General features: G+C 43.7%; 1 protein-coding gene across 6 annotated transcripts in view; it reads left to right on the top strand.

The window, feature by feature from the left end:
• The window catches only part of LOC112260620 (myosin light chain kinase 2, skeletal/cardiac muscle), a 40,731-nt gene extending 24,800 nt beyond the window's left edge, over positions 1-15,931 (top strand). For all 6 annotated transcript variants that reach the window (XM_024435885.2, XM_024435884.2, XM_024435883.2 and 3 more), the window contains 12 exons: positions 98-659; positions 2,320-2,690; positions 3,239-3,344; positions 4,213-4,306; positions 4,708-4,817; positions 5,987-6,128; positions 6,323-6,393; positions 6,534-6,662; positions 7,035-7,187; positions 8,911-8,989; positions 9,156-9,213; positions 9,524-15,931. In XM_024435885.2, coding sequence (XP_024291653.1) covers positions 98-659; positions 2,320-2,690; positions 3,239-3,344; positions 4,213-4,306; positions 4,708-4,817; positions 5,987-6,128; positions 6,323-6,393; positions 6,534-6,662; positions 7,035-7,187; positions 8,911-8,989; positions 9,156-9,212 — 1,874 coding nt within the window. In that variant the 3' untranslated portion in view covers position 9,213; positions 9,524-15,931. The remainder of the gene's footprint in view (positions 1-97; positions 660-2,319; positions 2,691-3,238; positions 3,345-4,212; positions 4,307-4,707; positions 4,818-5,986; positions 6,129-6,322; positions 6,394-6,533; positions 6,663-7,034; positions 7,188-8,910; positions 8,990-9,155; positions 9,214-9,523) is intronic.
• The last annotated feature ends 10,644 nt before the right edge of the window (positions 15,932-26,575 follow it).

Below are 26,575 nucleotides of genomic sequence, written 5' to 3'. Positions count from 1 at the left end.
GCAATCATCTGATTATAGTTACTAAAGTGAAAATCATGCAGGTGGTTGAAAGAATTATAACTGTATCCCCTTGGCCATTCTGTTTGTTCCAATGCAGACACCATCTCCCTGAGGAAGCAGGCGTTGCTGCTAAAGGAGGTTCAGAAGCTCAACAGGGAGAATGCAGAGAGATCATCATCAGGTCACCAGCAGCAGCTTACCCCTGATGGCGTCTTGGACCTGGAGGCTGGATCTGGAATGGCCTCAGAGGGGTTGGGGTCATCACAGACTGGGTCGCTCAGCCCGAACCTGCTGGACTTGATCCTCGAGGGCCCCAAGGCCCCCGTGACCGAAGAGGAGTCATTGTCTGAGGAGGAGAGGGAGGCAGCAGGAGATGGACTAAAAGTGGAGGAGAGGAAGGAGGAAGAGGAGGTCATAAAGAAGCAAGAGAAGGAAGACCACCTCAGTGAATCGAAGTTCAAGGAAGAGGAGCGAGAGGAAGAGCTGTTGAAAATCACAGAGCAACCTGAGGAGGTTAGAGGAGCAGAGGAGAGAGAGGGGAACAAAAAGGACGAGGACAGTGCAGGCCCATCAGAAGCTGCTGATATGTCAGTTAAGGATCTCCCTCCTCTCCCACCCTCCCCTGAAGCTCCAGGAGAGACTGGCTCTATTCCAGAGAGGTAGAGTATCCCCTCTACCCTCCTCAATCCCTTCCTATTTATTTGATTTGGTGTATTTCTTTGTTTCGTTCTCTGTCTCTCACTCTCTGTCCCTCTCTCTTTATTTCTCTCTCTACTTCAGTACCATTCACTCTGTGATCCCTGTCTTTCAAATACACACACTAATTTCTAAAATAAACTCAGCAAAAAAGAAATGTCCCTTTTTCAGGACCATGTCTTTCAAAGATAATTCGTAAAAATCCAAATAACTTCACAGATCTTCATTGTAAAGTGTATAAACAGTGTTTGCCATGCTTGTTCAATGAACCATAAACAATTAATGAACACACACCTGTGGAGGCACTCACAGCTTACAGATGGTAGGCAATTAAGGTCACAGTTATGAAAACTTAGGACACTAAAGAGGCCTTTCTACTGACTCTACTGACCAAAAGAAAGATGCCCAGTATCCCTGCTCATCTGTATGAACTTGCCTCATGCATGCTGCAAGGAGGCATGAGGACTGCAGATGTGGCCAGGGCAATAAATTGCAATGTCAATACTTTGAGACACCTAAGACAGCGCTACAGGGAGACAGGACGGACAGCTGATCATTCTCGCAGTGGCAGACCACGTGTAAAAACACCTGCACAGGATCGGTACATCCGAACATCACACCTGCGGGACAGGTACAGGATGGCAACAACAACTGCCCGAGTTACACCAGGAACACACAATTCCTCCATCAGTGCTCAGACTGTCCACAATAGGCTGAGAGAGGCTGGACTGAGGGCTTGTAGGCCTGTTGTAATGCAGGTCCTCACCTGACATCAGTGCCTATGGGCACAAACCCACCATCGCTGGACCAGACAGGACTGGCAAAAAGTGCTCTCCATTGACGAGTCGCGGTTTTGTCTCACCAGGGGTGATGGTCGGGTTCGCATTTTCGTCAAAGGAATGAGCGTTACACCGAGGCCTGTACTCTGGAGCGGGATCAATTTGGAGGTGGAGGGTCCGTCATGGTCTGGGGCGGTGTGTCACAGCATCATCAGACTGAGCTTGTCGTCATTGCAGGCAATCTCAATGCTGTGCGTTACAGGGAAGACGTCCTCCTCCCTCATGTGGCACCCTTCCTGCAGGCTTATCCTGACATGACCCTTCAGCATGACAATGCCACCAGCCATATTGCTCGTTTTGTGCGTGATTTCCAGCAAGACAGGAATGTCAGTGTTCTGCCATGGCAGGCGACGAGCCTGGATCTCAATCCCATTGAGCACGTCTGGGACCTGTTGGATCGGAGGGTGAGGGCTGGGGCCTTGCGCCCCAGAAATGTCTGGGAACTTGCAGGTGCCTTGGTGGAAGAGTGTGGTAACATCTCACAGCAAGAACTGGCAAATCTGGTGCAGTCCATGAGGAGGAGATGCACTGCAGTACTTAATGCAGTTGGTGGCCACACCAGATACTGACTGTTACTTTTGATTTTGACCCCCCTTTGTTCAGGGACACATTATACAATTTCTGTTAGTCACATGTCTGTGGAACTTGTTCAGTTTATGTCTCAGTGGTTGAATCTTGTTATGTTCATACAAATATTTACACATGTTAAGTTTGCTGAAAATAAACGCAGTTGACAGTGAGAGGACATTTCTTTTTTTTCTGAGTTTATGTTTGTCTATTCCAGTTGTGAAGTCCACAACAGAAGTGCCTCCTCTCAGTCTCTGGAAGCTGCAGAACAGGACCAGATTGAAGAGTGCAGCACCAGCAGTAAGCGCCGCGTGGCGGAGGAAGACCTGAGAGTGGAGGACCACAAGAAGAGTCGGGTGGAGGGAGGAGCAGGAGAGGAATATGTGAGGCAGGGGGAGAAGGAGCAGGGGGAGAGGCAGGAGGAGGAAGAGGAAGGAGTAAGACCAGAGGATGAGGATGAGGGATGGGGCATCTTCAAGGCAGACGGGGTGGATATCCGTGTGGAACTGAAGGAGAGGATGGGAAAAGAGAAGAAGCCGGATCAGTCTACAGATGTCAGGCAGTCTACTGGGGAACAGTTCTTCATTGGTGAGGACCTACATTTTTATGGGGCACTGTGGCTTTAAGTCTGGGGGAAAGGTGATAAGTACTGAGGGAGGAACTTGAAATGTGCACACTCAACTCAACGATTCCATAAATCACACATTAATCTCAGTGGAAAACTGGAGTTACGCAAACAAATATTAGGATTTGTCCTGATATGAAGTCCAATAGATTTTTGATATGGTGGCTATTCTTTCTCTTTTTGTAGAAAATATTCATAAACATATTGAATTATGGTATAAAAAAGCATGCTTCCTAGGAGTAACAAAGTATGAGAGTACTGTCGTCTGCATAACCAACATTGTATCTCCTTTCTCATGTTTACCACAGTGTGTTAGTTAGCACAGGATGATAACTTGATTATGAGGTACCATTAATAGAGCCACGTGCTAACTGATTAACAATACAGCTTCTATTTCCCCTCCATGCTACTGTTTGCCAGGGCTCACTTGAAAAATAGATGTCAATCTCTATGTGACTTCCATGGTTAAATGGTTAAAAATGAAATCATTTTGTATCATATCTCCTTTAAGATAAAAGCTCTCCTCCTCCGGCTCCATTCAACCATCGGATGGTGTCAGCCAAACCGAACCAGATCAGCAACTTCTACACCATCAACAGAGCAGAGGTTCTCGGAGGGTAAGTGTACCTATCCTGTTCCTAGCGATACATAATGATTTGAACCACAAGGTAAAATTTGAAATGACTTTTCAACTGTTTAACTTCAAATTCAAGAATAATTGTATCCATCCGCTGTGACCATTGTGAGGTTCCAAAGAGTAACCTAAAATAGTGCCTGCTTAGGCCGATCGCTCCCCAGAGAGCACAGGCCATCAATGACTCCTCTCCATCGAGCTCTTTCCTACATTGTACTGAGTTATTAGAAATTTGTCAATTATTAGTCGATTCTCCATTGTCTTTTGGAACCAAACTCATGGAACAAATTATATCTCACCTAAATCATAGACAGAGAGGAACAGAGGTCCTCAACAATGTTGAGTTGTGTAACCCTCCCCTCCTCTCCTCTCCTCTCTTCTCCTCTCCCCTGGTTCATAACTCCAGAGTCAGGGCAGTTATTTTTACTGAAGGCCTTTGGGGTATGTGAAACCATACCCCCACTGCCAGCTGTGAGCTAATCTCTAAGTGTTAATCTACATTTTCAAAGAGAGGACCCTTACTCTCATTTAATGAAATAAAGGAGAAATGAACAATACAATTCCTTCACAAAATTATGTTACTTTCTTGTATTGGAGGAGAACTGATTTAGTATCCGAGGACATACTGATGAAATAGTTTTGATAGTTCAAGTAGTTCATCTTCTGACTGTGCAATCCCCCTCCATTCAAGGGACATATTACCTGGATGAGTAACATTATAGGATTTGTGACTTACAGGTGATCGTTGTGCCAACTCTTAGTCAGAGGGAGAGGGAGTAAGGTTACGTTATAAAAAAGAAAACGAGTCAGAAACTGAAGACACCTTACTTATTTTTCCGTCTCTCTCTTAGAGGTCGTTTTGGCCAGGTGCACAAATGCATGGAAAACTCCTCGGGTCTCACCCTGGCTGCCAAGATCATCAAAGCCCGGAGTCAGAAAGAGAAGGTACTAATTCTTAATGAGTAAATGTACTTGGAATATAAACTGAATAAACTACACTTGTTAAGGTTTAAAAATGTATCTTCGAAGGCTATGTGCGTTTTGCATGCATATAAAAAACCTCTACACTCCTTGCAGCTTCCTTGAAAAAGTAAGTTATTTTGAAATACTTTTTGAGTGCAAACCTGTATTTATTAATTTTTTTAAAATGTGGAATTAGACATCTGAACATAACACTCTTAAAAACCTTTTCACTCTAAAGAAGTGGATGGACGGGGAATATGTTTCTTCCTCATTTTCTGATAAATGTTAAATTTGACAGAATAGAAGAGCCGTACACTGCTTGCTAGCTACAAGCGAACATCTGACACCTCTCATTGTGTGGTTGGTGTGTGTTTGGCATGTAGGAGGTGGTGAAGAATGAGATCACGGTCATGAACCAGCTGGACCACGCCAACCTGATCCAGCTCTACGCCGCCTACGAGTCCAGGAACGACATCATCCTGGTGCTGGAATAGTACGTTCCCTCCACAGAACTAAATAAAACATATCAGCATTATATTGTACACTATATATACAAAAGTAAATGCCCCAATCTATAGGGCCAACTGTAAAGTTTGGTAGATGAGGAATAATGGTCTGGGGCTAGCTAGCTGCATTTGCTAGCTCAGTAAGTGAAGCTTAAAGTGCTTGTCCTTCATTTTGGAAGAAATGGTTTTGTTCAAAACTGTTCAACTATTGCCTTTCTCACTCTTTGATTCAACTACTCACCACATTTTATACACTGCAGTGCTAGCTAGCTGAAGCTTATGCTTTCAGTACTAGATACAAGAGCTCTGATAGGCTGGAGGACGTCCTCCGGAAGTTGTCATAATTAGTGTGTAAGTCTATAGAAGGGGGTGAGAACCATCAGCCTCCTAGGTTTTCTATTGAAGTCAATGTACCCAGAAGAAGATGGAAGCTAGCTGTCCTCTGGCTACACCATGGTGCTACCCTACAGACAGCGGTTGAGGCTACTGTAGACCTTCTTGGCAAAGTAGTGTTTTAATCAGTTATTTGGTGATGTGATTATTTTTTAGTATAGTTTTATCTAAAAAGGATAACTTTTAAATGTTTTACAATTACATTTTTTATGAAATTTCACTGAGAAGGATGGTCCTCCCCATCCTCCTCTGAAGAGCCTCCACTGGCGAAAAGCCTTCCTACGAGAGTGAAGGTTGTTATAGCAGCAATGGAGGGACCAACTCCATTTTAATGCCCATGATTTTGGAATGAGATGTTCAACAAGCAGGTGTCCACATACTTTTTGTAATGTAGTGTATGTCTATGGTTCTCTGCCTCGCTGTCTGTTCCTTCCCACAATGTTTTCTCAACCCTCATCTTTAAGCTTAAATTCATTTGACATCATTTTTATGCCATGATGCCACTGTAGATAGAGAATACACGATAGGTCAGTGCATTGTCTCGTAGTATCTTTAAATAAATGGATTTTGAGGAAACTTGAATGAAATGAAATTATAGTGAATGTGTTCAGGAAAGTACAGCAGCATTTTGAGTCTACTGATTCAGACCATGGCACATGCAGTCTTTACTTCCTAGCAACACCAAGCTCAAGTCCTGTTTTTGGGCAATTTGCTTCATACGTTTCTGCAGCATCCTAATGTGTTTTTGTGTGTGTGATTGTAGTGTGGATGGAGGGGAGCTCTTTGACAGGATCATCGATGAGAACTACACTCTGATGGAGCTGGACACGGTGCTGTTCATCAGGCAGATCTGTGAGGGCCTGCAGCACATGCACAAGATGTACATCCTCCATCTGGACCTCAAGGTAGACTACCACACTGTGTTTGACAGGGGCGGTGAGCAAAAAAATATATACTTATTGCTTCAGATCAGTGTTAATGTGCCAGAGGTCATTGTTTTCCATAGCCACTGATGTTATTGATAGAATATCAGATTGTACACAACAGGCAACAATGGTTTCTATATACTACTGTGTTGCTATTGTTTCACCTTTTTCAGCCAGAGAATATTCTATGTGTGAGCAGAGTCACGAATAAAATTAAGATCATCGACTTTGGACTTGCCAGAAAGTAGGTTTCATATTCACATGAATCGTCCACTTGAATTAGCATAATTGTATATCATATATGATGTATCAGTGCATGCAGCATTAAACTATTGTATTTGTATTGATAGATTCCCAATAAAAATAAGCATGTATTCCCCCTAGATACAAGCCCAGAGAGAAGTTACGAATAAATTTCGGCACCCCAGAGTTCCTGGCCCCAGAAGTTGTCAACTACGACTTTGTGTCATTCAACACCGACATGTGGAGCCTGGGAGTGATTACATATATGCTGTGAGTACACATTCAAACTCATTTATTTATTTAACCTTTATTTAACTAGGCAAGACAGTTATGAACAAATTTTTATTTACAACGACGGCCTACCCTGGCCAAACCAAAACCCGTAAGGTGCTGGGCCAATTGTGCGCTGCCCTATGGAACTCCCATAGCATTGACGCCTCTAGCACTGAGATGCAGTGACTTTAGACCGCTGCGCCACTCAGGAGCCCAAACGTACACACACACACACACACACACACACACACACACACACACACACACACACACACACACACACACACACACACACACACACACACACACACACACACACACACACACACACACACACACACAATAAAGATTCTTCCTCTTCTTCCACAGGCTAAGCGGTTTGTGTCCCTTCCTAGGTGACGACGACAATGAGACTTTGAATAACATTCTGGCCTGCCAGTGGAATTTTGAAGAGGCAGAATTTACAGACATCTCAGAGGAGGCCAAAGACTTCATCTCCAAACTCCTCATCATCAATAAAAGGTATCATACATCTGCTTGATTTCAAAATACAGTGCATTCGGAAAGTCTTCATGCCCCTTGACTTTTTCCACATTTTGTTACGTTACAGCCTTATTCTAAAACAGATTAAATTGTTTTTTCCCTCATCAATCTACACACCATCATGACAAAACAAAAACAGTTTTTTTTTGTTTTTTTTGCTAATGTATTAAAAATAAAAAAACAGATATCACATTGAACGGAGCTGAAGGTTAGGACTAATAACAAATAATAACAAAATAACTAATGTAAAACATAGTGTGTTCTTAAAATGTAAATGGGTTATGAACTTTTGTGAAGAGCACAGTTTGAAAGATATGGCAAATAGAAATCAAACCCGATGGACATCAGAAATAAATGGGAGGTTGAGGGTAGAGGAAAGACGGGTAAAAACAAACTAAATAGAACTATCGTAAAATAGACTGTGTCCATAAAATGTATATAGTATGTATAAGCTGGAAGTAGAGGCCTAAGCATTGTTGTTTACTACTTTACTCCAATTAGAGGAGGGGTGGTAGGGTTAGAAAGTAATACACACACGCACACACACACACACACACACACACACACACACACAAAAAAGACACACACATTGCTCAGTTTGGCGGGGCGGCCAGCTCTTGGAAGAGCCTTGGTGGTTCCAAACTTCTTCCATTTAAGAATGATGGAGGACACTGTGTTCTTGGGGACCTTCAATACTGCAGAAATCTTTCGGTACCCTTCCCCAGATCTTTGCCTCAACACAATCCTGTCTCGGAGCTCTATGGACAATTCCTTCAACCTTATGGCTTGGTTTTTGCTCTGACATGCACTGTCAACTGTGGGACCTTATATAGACAGTTGTGAGCTTTTCCAAATAATGTCCAATGAATTGAATGTACCTGGGTTGTTCTGAACAGAATTAGCCTATTTTTGTTTATTGTGAAGAACATGTGTCGGGCCACACACACCTGAATGCACACGACTCCTTTCTATGCGCACCAAAATTACAATATTTTTCTCTGACATGCCTTGTGGAGGCCTAACACTGTAAGATCGTATTTTATAACTTATCTAGTCATATTGGCGATAGAACACGCTTTCAAATCATGCCCACCTGAACCAGATAGCAATTTATAATGGACTGTTTTTTGGATTGCGTAAACACCAACAGTAATTGTGTGATGGCGGGGATGCAGGGTTGTGTTCCAAAGGAAACAACTGCATCTAGACATGTATGTGCCTTTCCAAATCAAGTTCAATCAATTTAATTTACCACAGGTGGACTCTAATCAAGTTGTAGAAACATCAAGGATGATCATGGAAACAGGATGCACCTGAGCTCAATTTCGAGTCTCATAGCAAAGGGTCTGGATATTTATGTAAATAAGGTGTTCTGTTTTTTCATTTTAAAACATTTGCCAAAATTTCGACAAAACCTGTTTTCACTTTGTCATTATGGGGTATTGTTTGTAGATTGATGAAAAACAATGGAAAACAATTATTGAATATATTTTAGAACAAGGCTGTAATGTAACAAAATGTGTAAAAAGTCAAGGGGTCTGAATACTTTCTTGAGGCACAGTATATTGCACCACGTATACTGTATATTTTGCAATAAAAATCTAAAATCAATTTTTCTTCTATGACATTTTACATCTGTTTGTATATATATCTGTGTGTTTGTGTGTGTAAACACTGTGTGTTTGTGTGTGTTTTTCTGCAGTTGGAGGATAGGTGCCTCTGAAGCGTTGAGACATCCTTGGCTCTCTGACACAGTCCTCCATCACCGTCTTCATGAAAAGGTACAGGGCACCCACTCACTTCTTATAGACAGGATAGGATGGGATCACAGCTCTTATGTTGCTACCATATTATGAAGTGGTGTAGTTCTACTGATTGGTTTGCTCTCGTTTAGAAGTTTTTAAAATTGTTATTGACTTATCCTTGTGTTTTGCCTCGGTTTTACAGAAGAACATGTGTAACCGCTCACGCAGATCTTCATGCGTACCCACCACAGATAGTTGAGGTAAGTCTCTAACCCTTCCTTATCAAACCTCACACATTTTCTCCACTATGACACAATCCTACTGCATATTTAAACATTTGTGCAAATACCTCATATAATCAAAGGGGATGTTTTACCTAAAAGATATTGTTATATCCCACGTCAGGATTCAGCTCTCAATCTCAACAAAACAGTAATGTCTTCCTAGAGACCACCAGCTGTAGGCTTGTTTCAATATTTTCCCATGACAAGAAAGTCAGATCAGATTTAGCCCAGAAATGTTGGCATTGCTGAAACTGAACTGTTTTCTATCCCTTTATGTTTTGAGCAGCATGATGACTTGACGGAGCCAGCGGTGGCCACTTGGACCAAGCCTGCTGTACACCTGTAGAACTACCAGAGCTTACCTGTATGAACACATTTAAACTGTTAAAACTCCGTAGGTGGAGGAGTGTGTCATGTGTGGTAGTGCAAAACCAAGAGACAGACAAGGCAATTCAGCACTCAAAGAGGATTTATTAACTGGTAAAAAAAACAAGGCCAATAATCAAAATCAACAGCTGGCCCTTTATGGCAATAACTGAATGTAATCGTATTCTTCCCCAGTGATTTATTTTCTCCCAGGGCAGAGAGAGCTTCAAACCATCGTCACTGACTGGTCCAATGGTTAGGCGTGTCCTCCTCACTGCTCTCTCTCTCCCTCTCTGAATGCCACTGCCTCCCCATGTTCTGCCACCCTAATTGCAGCCAGCTGTTCAAGATGTGCAGCTGCAGTCAATTAAGTCTCTGTGGAGAGATGCCACACCTTGTAATGAGTTGTTTACCCACCAAGTGGGGCCAAAAGCCGGCCTTTCCCACCCTTACACCCCTCGGATGCTCACACATCCCTGCTTCAACTTGTGGTTTGTACAGGCCAATGCCCCGATAGAGTCAACTCTTGACCAGGCATCTAATCCAAGGCCATGGAGGTACACCCCAGGACCTCTAGGGGTCATACAACAAAGGTTGATGTTTGTCATCTCCATGGTTCACCCTCTTCATGGGTCTGGTTCTCGGCCACCTTCTGGGGCAATAACTGGTTATTGAGAGGGGGAAGGCTCTCACCTCCATGCGTCTGTGCCTCCTCAACAGCTTTCCCGTTCTCCTTTGAATGACATCGGCTCGCCTTTTTCCACTTGGGCCTCAGGGTTTCTGCAAAGTCTTGGGTTATTATCACAGAAATGTTCAGAAATGTTTGTTTTACCTCAGTTTTACCTCAAGCCCCTTTTCTTTCACAGGGCATTTCTTTTGGTCACCTCCAGCCATTCTTGGAAAACCATGCTTCTTCAACATTTTCAAAATAGAGCACCCCGACAGCATGCCACCTGCCTCAGCTTTGGTCAAAGGACATTTGAAGGTCCATGCCAGGAGTTTGAGGTTTCTCCATTTCTGAACATCCCTTTTCATTGGTCATACTCACCACCACAGTGCCGTCTTGGACCTTTACCTCATGGTAAAGGTGGGGCTCGCTGTCCCCTGGTGGTGTACCTGATGGTAGTTGACCAGTTTCTGTGGAGTTGGAAGACTCTCCCTGAGGCCCCCTGGTAACCAAGAGCTTGGCAAAGTCTTGGGTTACCATATAACCATCATCCATCTTAATGAACTTGCCCTCTGACTCCCAGGCCCACTCTCCAACACTCCACCACTCCTGGGGAGGCTCAGTAACATAGTTGGTTTGTCAGGCTTACTCATGTTTTGTAGCTCTTCCATTCACGTTTGACTGGGTGGATGACTGGCAGAGTTCCACTGCCTCCTTGGCCTCTTCCTGTCTTTAAAGGCCTGACAAACCAACTATTCTTCTTCTCTGGCTGTGACTTTTTCCTCTGCGTCGTGTCAGAGGTTTGACCTGAGGGTGAGCCAGTTGCCTCAACCGCCCTGTTGGGTTCTTTGTCTCACTGCCTTCTGTGCAAGTGATCCACCTGCTGGCAGTTCTGTCTTCTGGGTTTTGGAAAGAAGACTCACGTCAACCATGGTTAGACACTTCAGACTTTAAACCTCTTCACTTCTGAATCACAATTCAACCTTCCTTCAGACCTCTTAACTCATGACGAAACTTCACTCACCAGAGTATTGGGCTGCTTCCCTCTTGGCTGGTAGTGCCCTTCTACGGGCTCACCCCAGTCTCCCCACCAGTTTTTGACTTTGGAGCACTGGAACTTCCCTGGTCTCTGCTGAATCCTTTGGACCGCCATCTCCCTGTCACCACTTCACCATCAGGGGACCTTGAAACCTCTTCTGGGGAAAACAAAGTGGGAGAGTCATCAGTGCAATGTATTTGGACTGACATTCTTGTTGGTGTGGTTGTCCTGGGAACCCTCTGTGTAACCATGCTCTGGTCCAGGTTTTCTTTTTCGGGGTTCCTTTAATCTTCTCTGGCCATGGGTTCTGGACATACAGGCTGTTTTCTCTTCGGTCAAGGGGCTGTTCAGTGGTGTGGGTAAACAACTCACACGAAGGAGCAAACATGTCCCCTGAAATGGAGAGTGGGATTTGATCCCATCAGTGCTCCGTCTCCCCCCTAGTCCAGGACTTTCCTGATGGCTGTGTTGATGCTTTTCACGCAGTTGCACCTCAAGGCTACTTAGCCTCTCCTGCTCCTTTTTGAGCAACAAGAAGATCTGCTCCCACTTGGCCCTCGAGGCCATATTAGATGTCTCCAGCCTGTCAACAACATCCTGCATTTACTGAACCTCATTGCGTTTTCCACTTATGATTGCAATTCAGAGGCTTCACTTGCCAGGGACATCTTCTCCTCCATCAATTCCACCACTCTCTGCTTGGCTTCCATCGCTGACTTCTTTGCCATCTCTTCATTCCTTTTCAATTCACTTATGAGGCTCTTCACTGCCTCCTGCTCAAGCCTTCTTGCTGCCTGCTCCTCCTCCAGACAGGCCTGCACATTGTTCCTCTTCATTGCTTCTCAATTACCTGGGCAGTTCCTGCTCGGTCTGCTTGCTCTTACTGCTTATCCAGCACCTTTGTGGAAACCCCTGTTCGTTTTGAACTGGGGTGCAGCTTTTCTTCCAACAGGGCCAACATCCCAGCCTGGGCTTCCCCTTGTAGCTCTGCCCTCTGCCGGCAGATCTCTAAATTCTGGGTGCTGGCTACCTGCTCCCTATGCTCATTTTCTGCACACTCGTGAGCTACCTCAGAGACCTCCAGGACCCTCTTCAGCTGCAGCTTTCCTGCCTCTAATTCTTCTCACCTGAGCTTTTCCTCTGAGCCGAGCATTACTTTTCATGAGCTTTTCAGATTGCTCATTGGCAGCGTGAACTACCTCTTTAAGACAAATGTTCTCGATTCAGAACAGTGACCTCTTCTTCCAAAGTTACTACAACATCCTGGAACTTAGTCTTTACCTTCTCACCTCTTCCCCTTGGTCCCTGCACTTCTCCTGCAGGCTGAGGACCATACTTGATTCTCTTTCAGTTGACTTTTCAGCCAGGTTACCCTCTTCCTGTTGCTGAAAGTCTCCTCTTGCAAGGTGGCCAGCTGCCTTGACTTCTCATGGAGCCGTTTGAGGCCATGACGCTCTTCTTGTAGGACGGCGCACAGGCACCCCAGACGCTCCTTCAGGGCCTCTTTGCTGGTCTTCTCTTCTTCAAACTGCCTCTTGAAGGCTTCCTTGGCCTGGTCAGCATCTAGTAGGGAGGCCCTCGTGCCCCTGGGTGTCTGCGCACTGCTCACTTCTTCCTTTGCCTTCCCCCTTGAAGTATCAGCTGGCACTTCTTTGTTACAGACACAGGTGGCGGTACTTACGTCTGGCTAAGCACTGTTCAGTCTTCTAGCAACATTTTTCATGTCACTGATAGCTGCAGTGATTTCTGGATCCACAAGGAGCCCCTTTATTAAACTAGGCAAGTCAGTTAAGAACAAATTCTTATTTACAATGACTGCCTACCCCGGCCAAACCCAGACGATGCTGGGCCAATTGTGTACCGCCCTTTGGGACTCACAATCACGGGTGGATGTGATACAGCTTGGAATCAAACCAGGGCCTCTAGTGATGCCTCTTGCATTGAGATGCAGTGCCTTAGAACGCTGCGCCACCCGGGAGCCGAGAGTTATTTATGGCCTGTGAGAAACTCAAGACTACCTTCAGAGCTCTTCAGTGCTCCCTTATGTGTGGTGCTTAGTCCCCTCCGTCGCCAACCACCTCAAGGTTGAGGGACTTGACATCCATTCTTCTGCCAGCAGCATTTTCTCTTGTAAAAACCGACTTAAAAAACCCTGTCCTCACAGCCTACAGGGCACCATAACTTGTCTAATGGTTGTCTCAGGTTTCACTACCACACGGGGACACTCACATTCTCCACCAGTGTAACAACTCCGTAGATGGAGGAGTGTGTCACATGTGTGGTAATGCAAAACCAAGAGACAGACAAGGCAATTCAGCACTCAAAGAGGATTTATTAAATAAATAAAGGGTTCACAGGTAGCTTGGGGAATCTTCATGTCCCAAAAGAATGTTCTCACAAAGAAATGAGGCCAATAATCAAAATCAACAACTGGCCCTTATGTCAGCAACTGAACATAAACGTAAGTCACTGGGGAAGATAATCTTTTACCCCAGGGCAGAGAGAACTTCAAACCTTCGGCATTGGGTGCAAACTGGTCCAATATTTGCGATAAAACCTTGGTGTGTCCTCCTCACGGCTTTCTCTCTCCCTCTCTGAATGCCACTGCCTCCCCATGTTCTGCCGCCCTAATTGCAGCCAGCTGTACAAGATGTGCAGCTGCAGTCAATTAAGTCTCTGTGGAGAGATGCCACACCTTGTAATGGGTTGTTTAGCCACCAGGTGGGGCCAAAAGCCAGCTTTTCCCACCCCTACACCCTAGGATGCTCACAAAACCTACACCTATTGAACTACACCTGTAGAACTACCAGAGCTGTGTGATGAATGGACAATACATGTTATCTTACTTTTACAAAGTAAAAGTACTATTCCCACAGTTTAGTGTGAAAGTGTAGAGCCCTTGAAGACTGGAGGGTGTAGTGAAAGATATTTTGCTAGATATATGAATGTAATCTACAATGCAAGACAGTATAACAGAACACCAACACCTAACTGCCCTGATCTTGTAAATACTTTGGGGATTTTGTCAGACAAACTAGCTGAACTTTTATCCGAAGTGTGTTTGTTTCCCTGCTCATACAGTTTTACTGCTCTCTTCCTTCACGTGTGAATTCATTTTGATTCACACATCAGTTATCCTCAATGCACCTCACAATATATGCTTCGATGTGACTCTGATCTCTTTTTCATTTCATTTTCTGCTAATGTAAAAGGGTTCCATGTTGAGTACTGTACCCCACTTTTCCTCTGAATGTGAGTGTATTCATGCAAACCGAGGGATTTTCCTGTTTAATTTGACCGATAGATAGACCAATGTCATATGTTTGTTGTTTGTTTTGTGTTCTCGTGACATTTGGCGTAAATAGATCAAATATGCAGATGTGTGCTTAAACCCTTTAATGCGGATCTGGAGTACTTAACACTTTTTTTCGGTGGCATTAGTCTGGGAAGGCATTGTTATCCTGTTTTCATTTTCTTAAAATCATTTGATCTGTTGTTTTAATTGCTGTTGATATATTCTATATTGTATTTTTGGAAAAGCTGTGCTTTCTCTAAGGAAAGAGTTGTACAAATGGAAATGGTTGTGAACAATGTTTTGTAACAAGATGATTGGCAAAGTAAAAAAATGCCTCCCAGAATCAGAGTCTGCATCTAAGGGTTAAGTTCCAGAGACAGCTCGTTATGATTTCACAATTCACACACACACACACACACACACACACACACACACACACACACACACACACACACACACACACACACACACACACACACACACACACACACACACAAAACAATTGGTGTGGTCTGTTTTCAAGCTCTAGTATGTCCACTTTATATTGTTATTTATTTAAATCAGATGAATTCACCAAACTAATCATAGCATTGAAGGAAAAATACCTTGTTAGAAGTGACATGTTCCTATGTCTGTAGTCATGTCCTACATTATACTTGTTCATGTGTGTATAAAAACCAAACATTTTTACTTTAAATTAAAATAATCCAAGTCTTATCATTTTTTTTCTTTGTTTCATTTAAAAACCTTTGTTTAAGATTAAGCAGGTAATTTTTTATTTGGCCTTTGTTGTTAATTTTAATTGATGAAAGCATGTTTTTGGCTTGCATGTGCTCAGTAAAACCAATATAGTACATATATGACACATAATGCATCATTATTTCAATGTGTAGGGTTGGGCTTAATAATTTGCATTGTTAATATTGTTGTTTGTTAATGCTTGTCTGCATGTTATCATATTGTAATCAAATAAAAACAACTTTATTACCTTCCATGAAGGTTGGCTATTGGAAAGTATACTACCTATTAGATTAAAATATTGTTAGTATTGAACGTTTTAAACTTTTTATCATTTCCTCTATGGTATATATATTTTTTCAGGTTTACAGATGTATAGACCGTGAAATTGCTTTCTTTTGTCCACTGAACATTGATCGTCATTGTTTTGAAGGTTAGAGTAGAATAGATTCTGTAAAATCTTTTCTATAAAAAACATTGTCCTTTTTCTGATCCAAGCAACAGAGTGAAAAGCATTTTGAATTCGATATGCATTTGGAAGTGTTGTCGCATTAAAAATGAAATAAATATTACACAGAAAGGAAAAACACCTTTATTATCACAAGTGTCTTTTCATTGAAATGATCTGTAAAGCAAAACTGCGCTGTATTGCCAATGTTAAATTAGAATACATCTTTAGATCTGAGTCCCGTCACTCAATGTTGGTGGGTTCCTGAATGTAGCTCCTGTAGCTCAAGGCTCAACCAATTCCTATGGGTTTCTGATAATGTTGCCCACATGTCCAGCAGAGGGCAGTGAAGCTAGGAAAGAAATCAGTATCCAACTCACAATTTCAATATATACTGAACAAAAATATAAAAGCAACATGCAACAATTTCAACATTTTTACTGAGTTACATGTCAAATTAGGAAAGCAGTCAATTCAAATAAAAGAATTTGGCTCTAATCTATGGTTTTCCCAAGACTTGGCTGGGGCACAGCCATTGGTGGGCTTGGGAGGGCATAGGCCCACTCACTTGGGAGGCAGGCCCAGCCAATCAGAATGAGTTTTACCCCAATAAAGGGCTTTATTACAGACAGAAATGATGGCGCCAGAGGGGAGGGCTGCCGTCTTATCGGCTCTTAACCAACCATGCTATTTTTTTTGTTTTTTGCGTTGTTCGTAACTTGATTTGTACATAATGTTGATGCCACCATGTCTTATGCCTGAAAAGAGCTTCTGGACATCAGAACTGTGATTGCTCACCTCAAACTGGACGAACAGTTCTTCAATGAGTCGGACGGGAGGGATATACTACTACAGACACCCGACCAGGCCAAGATCCCCGTGATTTGCTGGAGAAGGAAACTGAGATTTCGTGGAAAAAGATCAGGGTTCCTTGCAAGGATCAGGTGACGAGTGAAAGCACGTACCAACGGGACATTAAAATCTTATGTTTCACCGAATCGTGGCTGAACAACAACATTTAGAACATACAGATGGTGGGTTATACACTCCATCGGCAGGACAGAACAGCAGCCTCTGGTAAGACACGGGGCGGGGGCCTATGCATATTTGTGAACAACAGCTGGTACACAATATCTAAGGATGTCTCAAGGTTTTGCTCGCCTGAGGTAGAGTATCTCATGATAAGCTGTAGACCACACTATCTACCTAGAGAGTCTTCATCTGTATTTGTCATAGCTGTCTACATACCACCACAGACCAATGCTGGCACTAAAACCGAGCTCAATGAGCTGTATACCGCCATAAGCAAACAGGAAAACATTCATCCAGAGGCGATGCTCCTAGTGGCCGGGGACTTTAATGCAGGGAAACTTAAATCAGTTTTACCTCAGTTCTATCAGCATGTTAAATGTGCAACCAGAGGGAAAAACAATTCTAGACCACCTGTACTCCACACACAGAGACGCGTAAAAATCTCTCCCTCGCCCTCCATTTGGCAAATCTGACCATAATTCTATCCCCCTGATTCCTGCTTACGAGCAAAAATGAAAGCAGGAAGCACCAGTGACTCGGCCTAAAAAAAAGTGGTCAGATGAAGCAGATGCTAAACTACAGGACTCCTTTGCTAGCACAGACTGGAATACATTACGGAATTCTTCCGATGGCATTGAGGACTACACCACATCAGTCACTGGCTTTATAAATAAGTGCATCGAGGACATCATCCCCACAGTGACTGTACGTACATACCCCAACCAGAAGCCATGGAATACAGGCAACATTCGCACTCAGCTAAAGGGTAGAGCTGCCGCTTTCAAGGAGTGGGACTCTAGATTATAATAAATCTCGCTATGCCCGCCAAAGAAACATCAAACAGGCAAAGCATTAATACAGGACTAAGATTAAATCGTCCTACACCGGCTCCGACGCTCGTCGGATGTGGCAGGGCTTGCAAACTATTCCAGACTACAAAGGGAAGCACAGCAGAGAGCTGCCGAGTGACACGAGCCTACCAGATGAGCTAAAATACTTCTGTGCTCGCTTCGAGGCAAGTAACAATGAAACATGCATGAGAGCACCAGCTGTTCCGGATGACTGTGTGATCACGCTCTCTGCAGCCGATGTGAGTAAGATCTTCAAACAGGTTAATATTCACAAGGCCGCAGGGCCAGACGGATTACCAGGATGTGTTCTCCGAGCGTGCGCTGACCAACTGGCAAGTGTCTTCACTGACATTTTTAAACTCTCCCTGTCCGAGTCTGTAATACTGACATGTTTCAAGCAGACCACCAAAGTCCCTGTGCCCAAGAACACTAAGGTAACCTGCCTAAATGACTACCAACCCATAGCACTCACGTCTGTAGCCATGAAATGCTTTGAAAGGCTAGTCATGGCTCACACCAATACCATTATCCCAGAAACCCTAGATCCACTCTAATTTGCATACCGCACCAACAGATCCACAGATGATGCAATCTCTATTGCACTTCACACTGCCCTTTCACACCTGGACAAAAGTAACACCTATGTGAGAATGCTATTCATTGACTACAGCTTAGCATTCAACACCATAGTGCCCTCAAAGCTCATCACTAAGCTAAGGACCCTGGACTAAACACCTCCCTCTGCAACTGGATCCTGGACTTCCTGATGGGGCGCCCCCAGGTGGTAAGGGTAGGTAATAACACCTCCCCCATGCTGATCCTCAACACGGGGGCCCCTCATGGGTGCATGCTCAGCACCCCTCCTGTACTCTCTGTTCACTCATGACTGCATGGACAGGCACGACTCCAACACCATTATTAAGTTTGCTGATGACACAACAGTGGTAGGCCTGATCACCGACAACAATGAGACAGCCTATAGAGAGGGGGTCAGAAATCTGACCATGTGGTGCAAGGACAACAACCTCTCCCTCAACGTGATCAAGATATAGGATTACAGGAAAAGGAGGACCGAGCATGCCCCCATTCTCATCGTAGTGGAGCAGGTTGAGAGTTTCAAGTTCCTTGGTGTCCACATCACGAACAAACTATCCAAGCACCAAATGATCAAAGCACACCAAGACAGTCGTGAAGAGGGCACGAGAAAACCTATTCCCCCCAGGAGACTGAAAAGATTTGGCATGGGTCCTCAGATCCACAAAAGGTTTTACAGCTGCACCATCGAGAGCATCCTGACGGGTTGCATCACTGCCTGGTATGGCAAATGCTCGGCCTCCGACCGCAAGACACTACAGAGGGTAGTGCGTATGGTCCAGTACATCACCGGGGCCAAGCTTTCTGCCATCCAGGACCACCCTGGGACACCAGGTGAGTGCAATTAATTATCAGATAAAACAGAAAACCAGCAGTACTTTGGACCTCGTAGGGTAAGATTTGAATACCCCTGATTTAGACCATTGAAATGGTATAGCATAGGCCTACTCTGTCATGCTCATCAGGCTCTTGTCAACAAAAGCAATCTTGAAAAGTTGCAGCAGGTACCTTAAAATCCAGGTTTGATGGTATAGGTTTGTTTACCCATTAGGGTCTCCTTTGTTTAATGGGTTGTCAATAGACATTTGTTCATGGCATGGCTATCGTTGCTATAGCATGTATCATATATCAAAGGCAACAACATGCCTCTTCATTCTTTAGTTCAGATTATGTGGCTAGGATTGCTATTTGGCTACAATTCCATTCCATTGTTGGGTAACACTTTATAATAACTTTCATGAATAAGCATTAACAAATTATATATAAACCATTAATAAACACTGTAGATATTTTATAATTTGTAAGGAACAAACATGCACGCAAGCACACACACACACACACACACACACACACACACACACACACACACACACACACACACACACACACACACACACACACACACACACACACACACACACACACACACACACACAACAAGCAGATTAAAGCACAGAAGATTCCAGGAGCCTAATTAAAAGCAACTGAGGAAGCCACTGTGTGATACAGTTTGTTCACCTGAAAAAATAAACAGAGGACTAGAGTGTGTGGGGTGGGGTGGTGGAAGGGGTTTAGCTGAGCTATGCTGGGAAAAAGCGGGAATCAGGGATTTTTAACAGGGGTCAGAGGAAGGGCTTAGAAACACAGAATGAACAGAAAGAGAGAGGGAAAGAGAAAGAGAGGTGTGTGTGTGTGTTGTAAATGTCCACTTGATGTTTTATTTTCAGTACAGTTCTAGCCTTTTAAATATGTATGGTAATGTTTTTACTGTAATGAAAAACACACACACAAGGGTGTGTGCATGCGTGTGTGTTACAGAAATTGCCTCTAGGTTGGTCTGGAGGTCGAAGGAGTTCTTATGGTATCTCAGATCTCCTTCTCCGATCTGCTGCTACTTAATCTAATCCACATAACCACCTTATCCCCTCCGTCTAGTTTTGCTATCTCTCTCTCCATTTTCCCACAATTACGATTTAAATTTAGCTTATAATAACCGTGCCTGAGTAGAACTGGACTTGGCACTTAGCTCAGTGTTATGTGCTATGCTCTTCGTCTCTGCCGGGCTGTAACACACAAGTAGAGTTAATCAAAGGACAACAATCAACCCTGTCCGCTCCAACAATTAGCCTGCTAGCCCGGCCAGCTCTGATTGGCTCGTCGGTCCCGATGATGTCATGAGAAACATGATTGAATTAAGAGGACAGCCAAGGCGAGAGAAACATTAGCGTCTAGTTTTAACTGGGGCTGTGTCCAATTGTTGTTATGAATTGATTAGTCTGGTCTGGCCTGTGTTTATGATTCCTATATGCGGCATTCCCCTGGCTGGCTGCTGTCTGGACAGTGGGAAATATGCTGATAATGGCAACCATTGTTGGATTCATACTCTGGTAGCTAAGAAAGAAATGAAAAAGGTAGAGCCTTTTGTTATTGGTTATATAGTAGTTGTTGTTATCATCTGAATGTTGTCTGTATTCTTAGCCATATTTTTGTGTTTGAATATCAGTGCCTTGACATTGGGTGAGTTCCTCTGCCCAGGCGTTGCTGACACATGCCAGATCTTTCAACACCTGGATAGGTATTTTCTGTCGTATCAGCTAACGACATCATATGATATAGCAATCTGGTACCTAACGGCACAGTCGATGATGTGGCACCCAACCATTGGTTGATGCATGCAACATCTGAGCAGGGGAATGGGACCATTGTAGCGATGTTATGCTGCGTTCAAGACAACTCCGAACTCCAAAAACTCATTGTAGAATGATGAGGTACGGGTTTCCCACTCGGAAAGTATCAGAATCAACCAACAGGAAGCTCTACTCAAAAATACATATGCAAAAAAGCATACATGCTGGTAGCCACCTGCTAGCCTAGCTACCTTCTACCTGCTAGCCAGCTAGCCCCTAGTGGCGACCATCTTTGCCATTCATCCAGTGTGAATTTTCCTACCAAGACAGTGAGGCCCTCAGGTAAGGGTGGTCTTCCCAGTATGACTGCTCTCTCTCCAGAACCATAACATTATGTAGTTGAATGTTAAATTGTGATAACGACTTGGAAAGTTCTGCCTGATTGAAATCAAAGACGAGATCACAAGTATGATTTAACAAATATCAATATATATCTTATTGTCTTAAAACCTAATTTAACTTGTTTTAATATTTGTTGATTATTTCACCACAAGACAGGGAGGGTTCAGAAATAGTTCAGATATGCAAACCAGAGCGAATCCGATCTGGATAATAGGTCATATTACTTTGAACATGCAGTCATTTGGATAATCAGGTGAAACTGATTTCTGTCCAGGTTTTTTTTGTTCTAGTTGCATTTGAGAGCCTGAGGGCTGGGAGCAAGCTAAACAGAGAGTTCTATGTGACAGGCTCAAGAAGCCCTAGATCCCTGGTCCAAGGCCCAGCTTGGGATGGTGAGAAATTCAATTTAAGACTGAGGAGAAAAAAGCCCCCCACTCCCACCCCAGAAATCCCCCTCCCCTCCACTCTCCCCCTCCCCTTCGTCCCCTCCATCCCCCCATCCACATCTCCAGGGGCGATGTGGAGGAGCTAAACCAGAACCAGATGTGCTTATTGGGCCTAAAGATAACAAATAGTGCCTGAGTTCCTGTCAGTTACAGACCACCGGAGCAAAGACACAAAGAGTGAAACAAGCAGCTTTACTTACATGATGTATGCCTCTTTGTCGTTGTTTGTTAAATATGAAATGTCTTCCTGTGAATAAGTCTGAATGTCTTCACTGGAGCAGAGTGAGGGAAGGAGTATAATATAAGTGGCTCATTCTGTCGAATCCCCTGATCTCCTGGTGGGTGTTGGGGGCCAGCTCCACTGAACTGCTGCGGGGTAGCGTGTGTGTTATTGTGTGTGTAGACTGGTTGCTGTTTGAAGAGGCTGGAGGGTGTTTGTTATGTCAGGGCAGGGGATGGTGGTGGTGAGGGTGCAGGTTGAAGGTGGAGGTGGAGGGGAGGCACTGAGAGGCCCAAGTGCCATTTTGGCTCTGAGAAAGCAGGCTGTCAGCAGTGACCCAAGGCCCCTGGGTGGTACGGTCCACAGTCTGTTGGCCAATATGCCTATACCACCCGCCCACACACACAGAGAGGAAAGATAGGGAGTGGAGGAAAGGGCAGAGGGAGGGGAAAGGTGAAGAGAGAGATAGAAAATGGGAGAGATAAAGATTTGGAGGGAATGAGAGAGAGGAGAGAAAGAGTAAAAAAAGAGCAAAAGAGAGAGAGGACAAGTCTCAACCCACACAGCCTTCCCACGGATATGCTAAGTGTCCTTTGTAACAGGAGTTTCCTGTACGTAATTAAACAATATTGTCTCTCTTCATAAGGGAGGAGAGACTGGGAGGCCAGGGCAGGTTGAATGTGAGTGGGAACATTCTCTTTCCCTCCTCCTGTTCAGTTCATAGAAGAGCCCTGGAGGTAGCCCCCGACGTTTGTCCAAGCAAGAGTCTCTCTCAATTCAATTTAAATTTAATGGGCTTTATTGGCATGGAGGAAACATATATTTACATTGCCAAAGCAAGTGAAATAGATAATAAACAAAAGTGAAATAAACAAGAAAAAATTAACAGTAAACATTACACTCACAAAAGCTCCAAAAGAATAAAGACATTTCAAATGTCATGTTATGTCTATATACAGTGTTGTAATGATGTGCAAATAGTTAAAGTACAAAAGGGAAAATAAATAAACATAAATATAGATTGTATTTACAATGGTGTTTGTTCTTCACTGGTTGCCATTTTCTTGCGGCAACAGGTCACAAATCTTGCTGCTGTGATTGTTGACTGTGGTATTTCACCCAATAGATATGGGAGTTTATCAAAATTGGATTTGTTTTCGAATTCTTTGTGGGTCTGTGTAATCTGAGGAAAATGTATCTAATATGGTCATACATTTGGAAGGAGGTTAGGAAGTGCAATTCAGTTTCCACCTCATTTTGTGGGCAGTTTGAACATAGCCTGCCTTCTCTTGAGAGCCTGGTCTGCCTTTGGTGGCCTTTCTCAATAGCAAGGTTATGCTCACTGAGTCTGTACATAGTCAAAGATTATCTTAATATTGGGTCAGTCACAGTTGTCAGTTATTCTGCCTCTGTGTACTCTCTGTTTAGTGCCAAATATAATTATAGTTTGCTCAGGTTTTTTGTAAATTCTTTCCAATGTGTCAAGTAATTATACTTTTGTTTTCTCATGATTTGGTTGGGTCTAATTGTGTTGCTGGGGCTCTGTGGGGTCTGTTTGTGTTTGTGAACAGAGATTCAGGGCCAGCTTAGGGCGCTCTTCTCCAGGTTAATTTCTCTGTAGGTGATGGCTTTGTTATGGAAAGTTTGGGAATCGCTTCCTTTTAGATGGTTGTGGAATTTAAAGGCTGTTTTCTGGATTTTGATAATTAGCGGGTATCGGACTAATTCTGCTATGCATGCATTATTTGGTGTTTTACGTTGTACACTGAGGATATTTTAACAGAATTCTGCTTGCGGAGTCTCAATTTGGAGTTTGTCCCATTTTGTGAATTCTTGGTTGGTGAGCGGACCCCAGACCTCACAACCATAAAGGGCAAAGGGTTCTATAACTGAATGAAGTATTTCCTAATATGTATGTCGAATTTTCTATTCCTTTTGATGGCATAGGAGGCCCTTCTTGCCTTATCTCTCAGATCGTCCACGGCTTTGTGGAAGTTACCTGTGGCGTTGATGTTTAGGCCGAGGTATGTAGAGTGTTTTGTGTGCTCTAGGGCAACGGTGTCTAGATGGAATTTGGATTTGTGGTCCTGGCAACTGGACCTTTGTTGGAACACCATTATTTTTGTCTTACTGAGATTTACAGTCAGGGCCCAGGTCTGATAGAATCTATGCACAAGATCTAGGTGCTGCTGTAGAACCTCCTTAGTTGAGGACAAAAGCACCAGATCATCAGCAAACAGTAGACATTTGACTTCTATTAGGATGTTCTAGTGCCCTCGCCAATTCCTTATATATATATGGTGTGGGGTGGCATATATATATATATATATATATATATATATATATATATATATATATATATATATAAATATATATATATATACACTGCTCAAAAAAAATAAAGGGAACACTTAAACAACACAATGTCACTCCAAGTCAATCACACTTCTGTGAAATCAAACTGTCCACTTAGGAAGCAACACGGATTGACAATACATTTCACATGCTGTTGTGCAAATGGAATAGACAACAGGTGGAAATTATAGGCAATTAGCAAGACACCCCCAATAAAGGAGTGATTCTGCAGGTGGTGACCACAGACCACTTCTCAGTTCCTATGCTTCCTGGCTGATGTTTTGGTCACTTTTGAATGCTGGCGGTGCTTTCCCTCTAGTGGTAGCATGAGACGGAGTCTACAACCCACACAAGTGGCTCAGGTAGTGCAGCTCATCCAGGATGGCACATCAATGCGAGCTGTGGCAAGGTTTGCTGTGTCTGTCAGTGTAGTGTCCAGAGCATGGAGGTGCTACCAGGAGACAGGCCAGTACATCAGGAGACGTGGAGGAGGCCGTAGGAGGGCAACAACCCAGCAGCAGGACCGCTACCTCTGCTTTGTGCAAGGAGGAGCAGGAGGAGCACTGCCAGAGCCCTGCAAAATGAACTCCAGCAGGCCACAAATGTGCATGTGTCTGCTCAAACGGTCAGAAACAGACTCCATGAGGGTAGTATGAGGGCCCGACGTCCACAGGTGGGGGTTGTGCTTACAGCCCAACACCGTGCAGGATGTTTGGCATTTGCCAGAGAACACCAAGATTGGCAAATTCGCCACTGGCGCAGTGTGTTCTTCACAGATGAAAGCTGGTTCCCACTGAGCACATGTGACAGACGTGACAGAGTCTGGAGACGCCGTGGAGAACGTTCTGCTGCCTGCAACATCCTCCAGCATGACCGGTTTGGCGGTGGGTCAGTCATGGTGTGGGGTGGCATTTCTTTGGGGGGCCGCACAGCCCTGGGTTCCTCCTAATGCAAGACAATGCTAGACCTCATGTGGCAGGAGTGTGTCAGCAGTTCCTGCAAGAGGAAGGCATTGATGCTATGGACCGCCCGTTCCCCAGACCTGAATCCAATTGAGCACATCTGGGACATCATGTCTCGCTCCACCCACCAACGCCACGTTGCACCACAGACTGTCCAGGAGTTGGTGGATGCTTTAGTCCAGGTCTGGGAGGAGATCCCTCAGGAGGCCATCCGCCACCTCATCAGGAGCATGCCCAGGCATTGTAGGGAGGTCATACAGGCACGTGGAGGCCACACACACTACTGAGCCTCATTTTGACTTGTTTTAAGGACATTACATCAAAGTTGGATCAGCCTGTAGTGTGGTTTTCCACTTTCATTTTGAGTGTGACTCCAAATCCAGACCTCCATGGGTTGATAAATTTGATTTCCATTGATAATTTTTGTGTGATTTTGTTGTCAGCACATTCAACTATGAAAAGAAAAAAGTATTTAATAAGAATATTTCATTCATTCAGATCTAGGATGTGTTATTTTAGTGTTACCTTTATTTTTTGACCAGTCTATATATATATATATATATATATATATATATATATATATATATATAAATATATATATGTTGAAGAGGGTGGGGCTTAAGCTGCATCCCTGTCTCACCCCCAGCCCTGTGAAAAGAAATGTGTGTTTTTGTTGTCAAATTTAACCGTACACTTGTTGTGCAGGGTGAATACGTAGTCTGTTGTACGGTAATTTGGTAAAAAGCCAATTTTACATTTGCTCAGTACATTGTTTTCACTAAGGACATGTACGAGTTTGCTGTTAATGATAATGCAGAGAATTTTCCCAAGGTTGCTGTTGACGCATATCCCACTGTAGTTATTTTTTCCACTTTTGTGGATTGGGGTGATCAGTCCTTGGTTCCAAATATTGTGGAAGATGACAGAGCTGAGGACGATGTTAAAGAGTTTAAGTATAGCCAAATGTCATTTATGGTCTGTATATTTTATCATTTAATTTAGGATACCATCAACCAGAGGTGTGGACTCGAGTCACATGACTTGGATCCGAGTCACAAATATGATGACTTGCAACTCGACTTTGACTTTAACACCAATGACTCGTGACTTGACTTGGACTTGAACCTTATGACTCGACCTGACTTGATACCTTCCCCAACTTGATACCCTCAATGGTTTTAGGAACTGCTGTTCCTAAAACCATTGACATACATTAGCGTACTGTAACCACACACAGAGAGAGAGTGTGTGTGTGTATGTGTGTGTGTGTGTGTAAGGTTGAGCGATTGTGTACAA

Source organism: Oncorhynchus tshawytscha, linkage group LG10 (assembly GCF_018296145.1).
Source record: "Oncorhynchus tshawytscha isolate Ot180627B linkage group LG10, Otsh_v2.0, whole genome shotgun sequence".
In the NCBI taxonomy this organism is placed as follows: Eukaryota; Metazoa; Chordata; class Actinopteri; order Salmoniformes; family Salmonidae; genus Oncorhynchus; species Oncorhynchus tshawytscha.
Note: the sequence above shows the minus strand (reverse complement) of the source record. Positions and strands in the feature narration are given on the sequence as shown.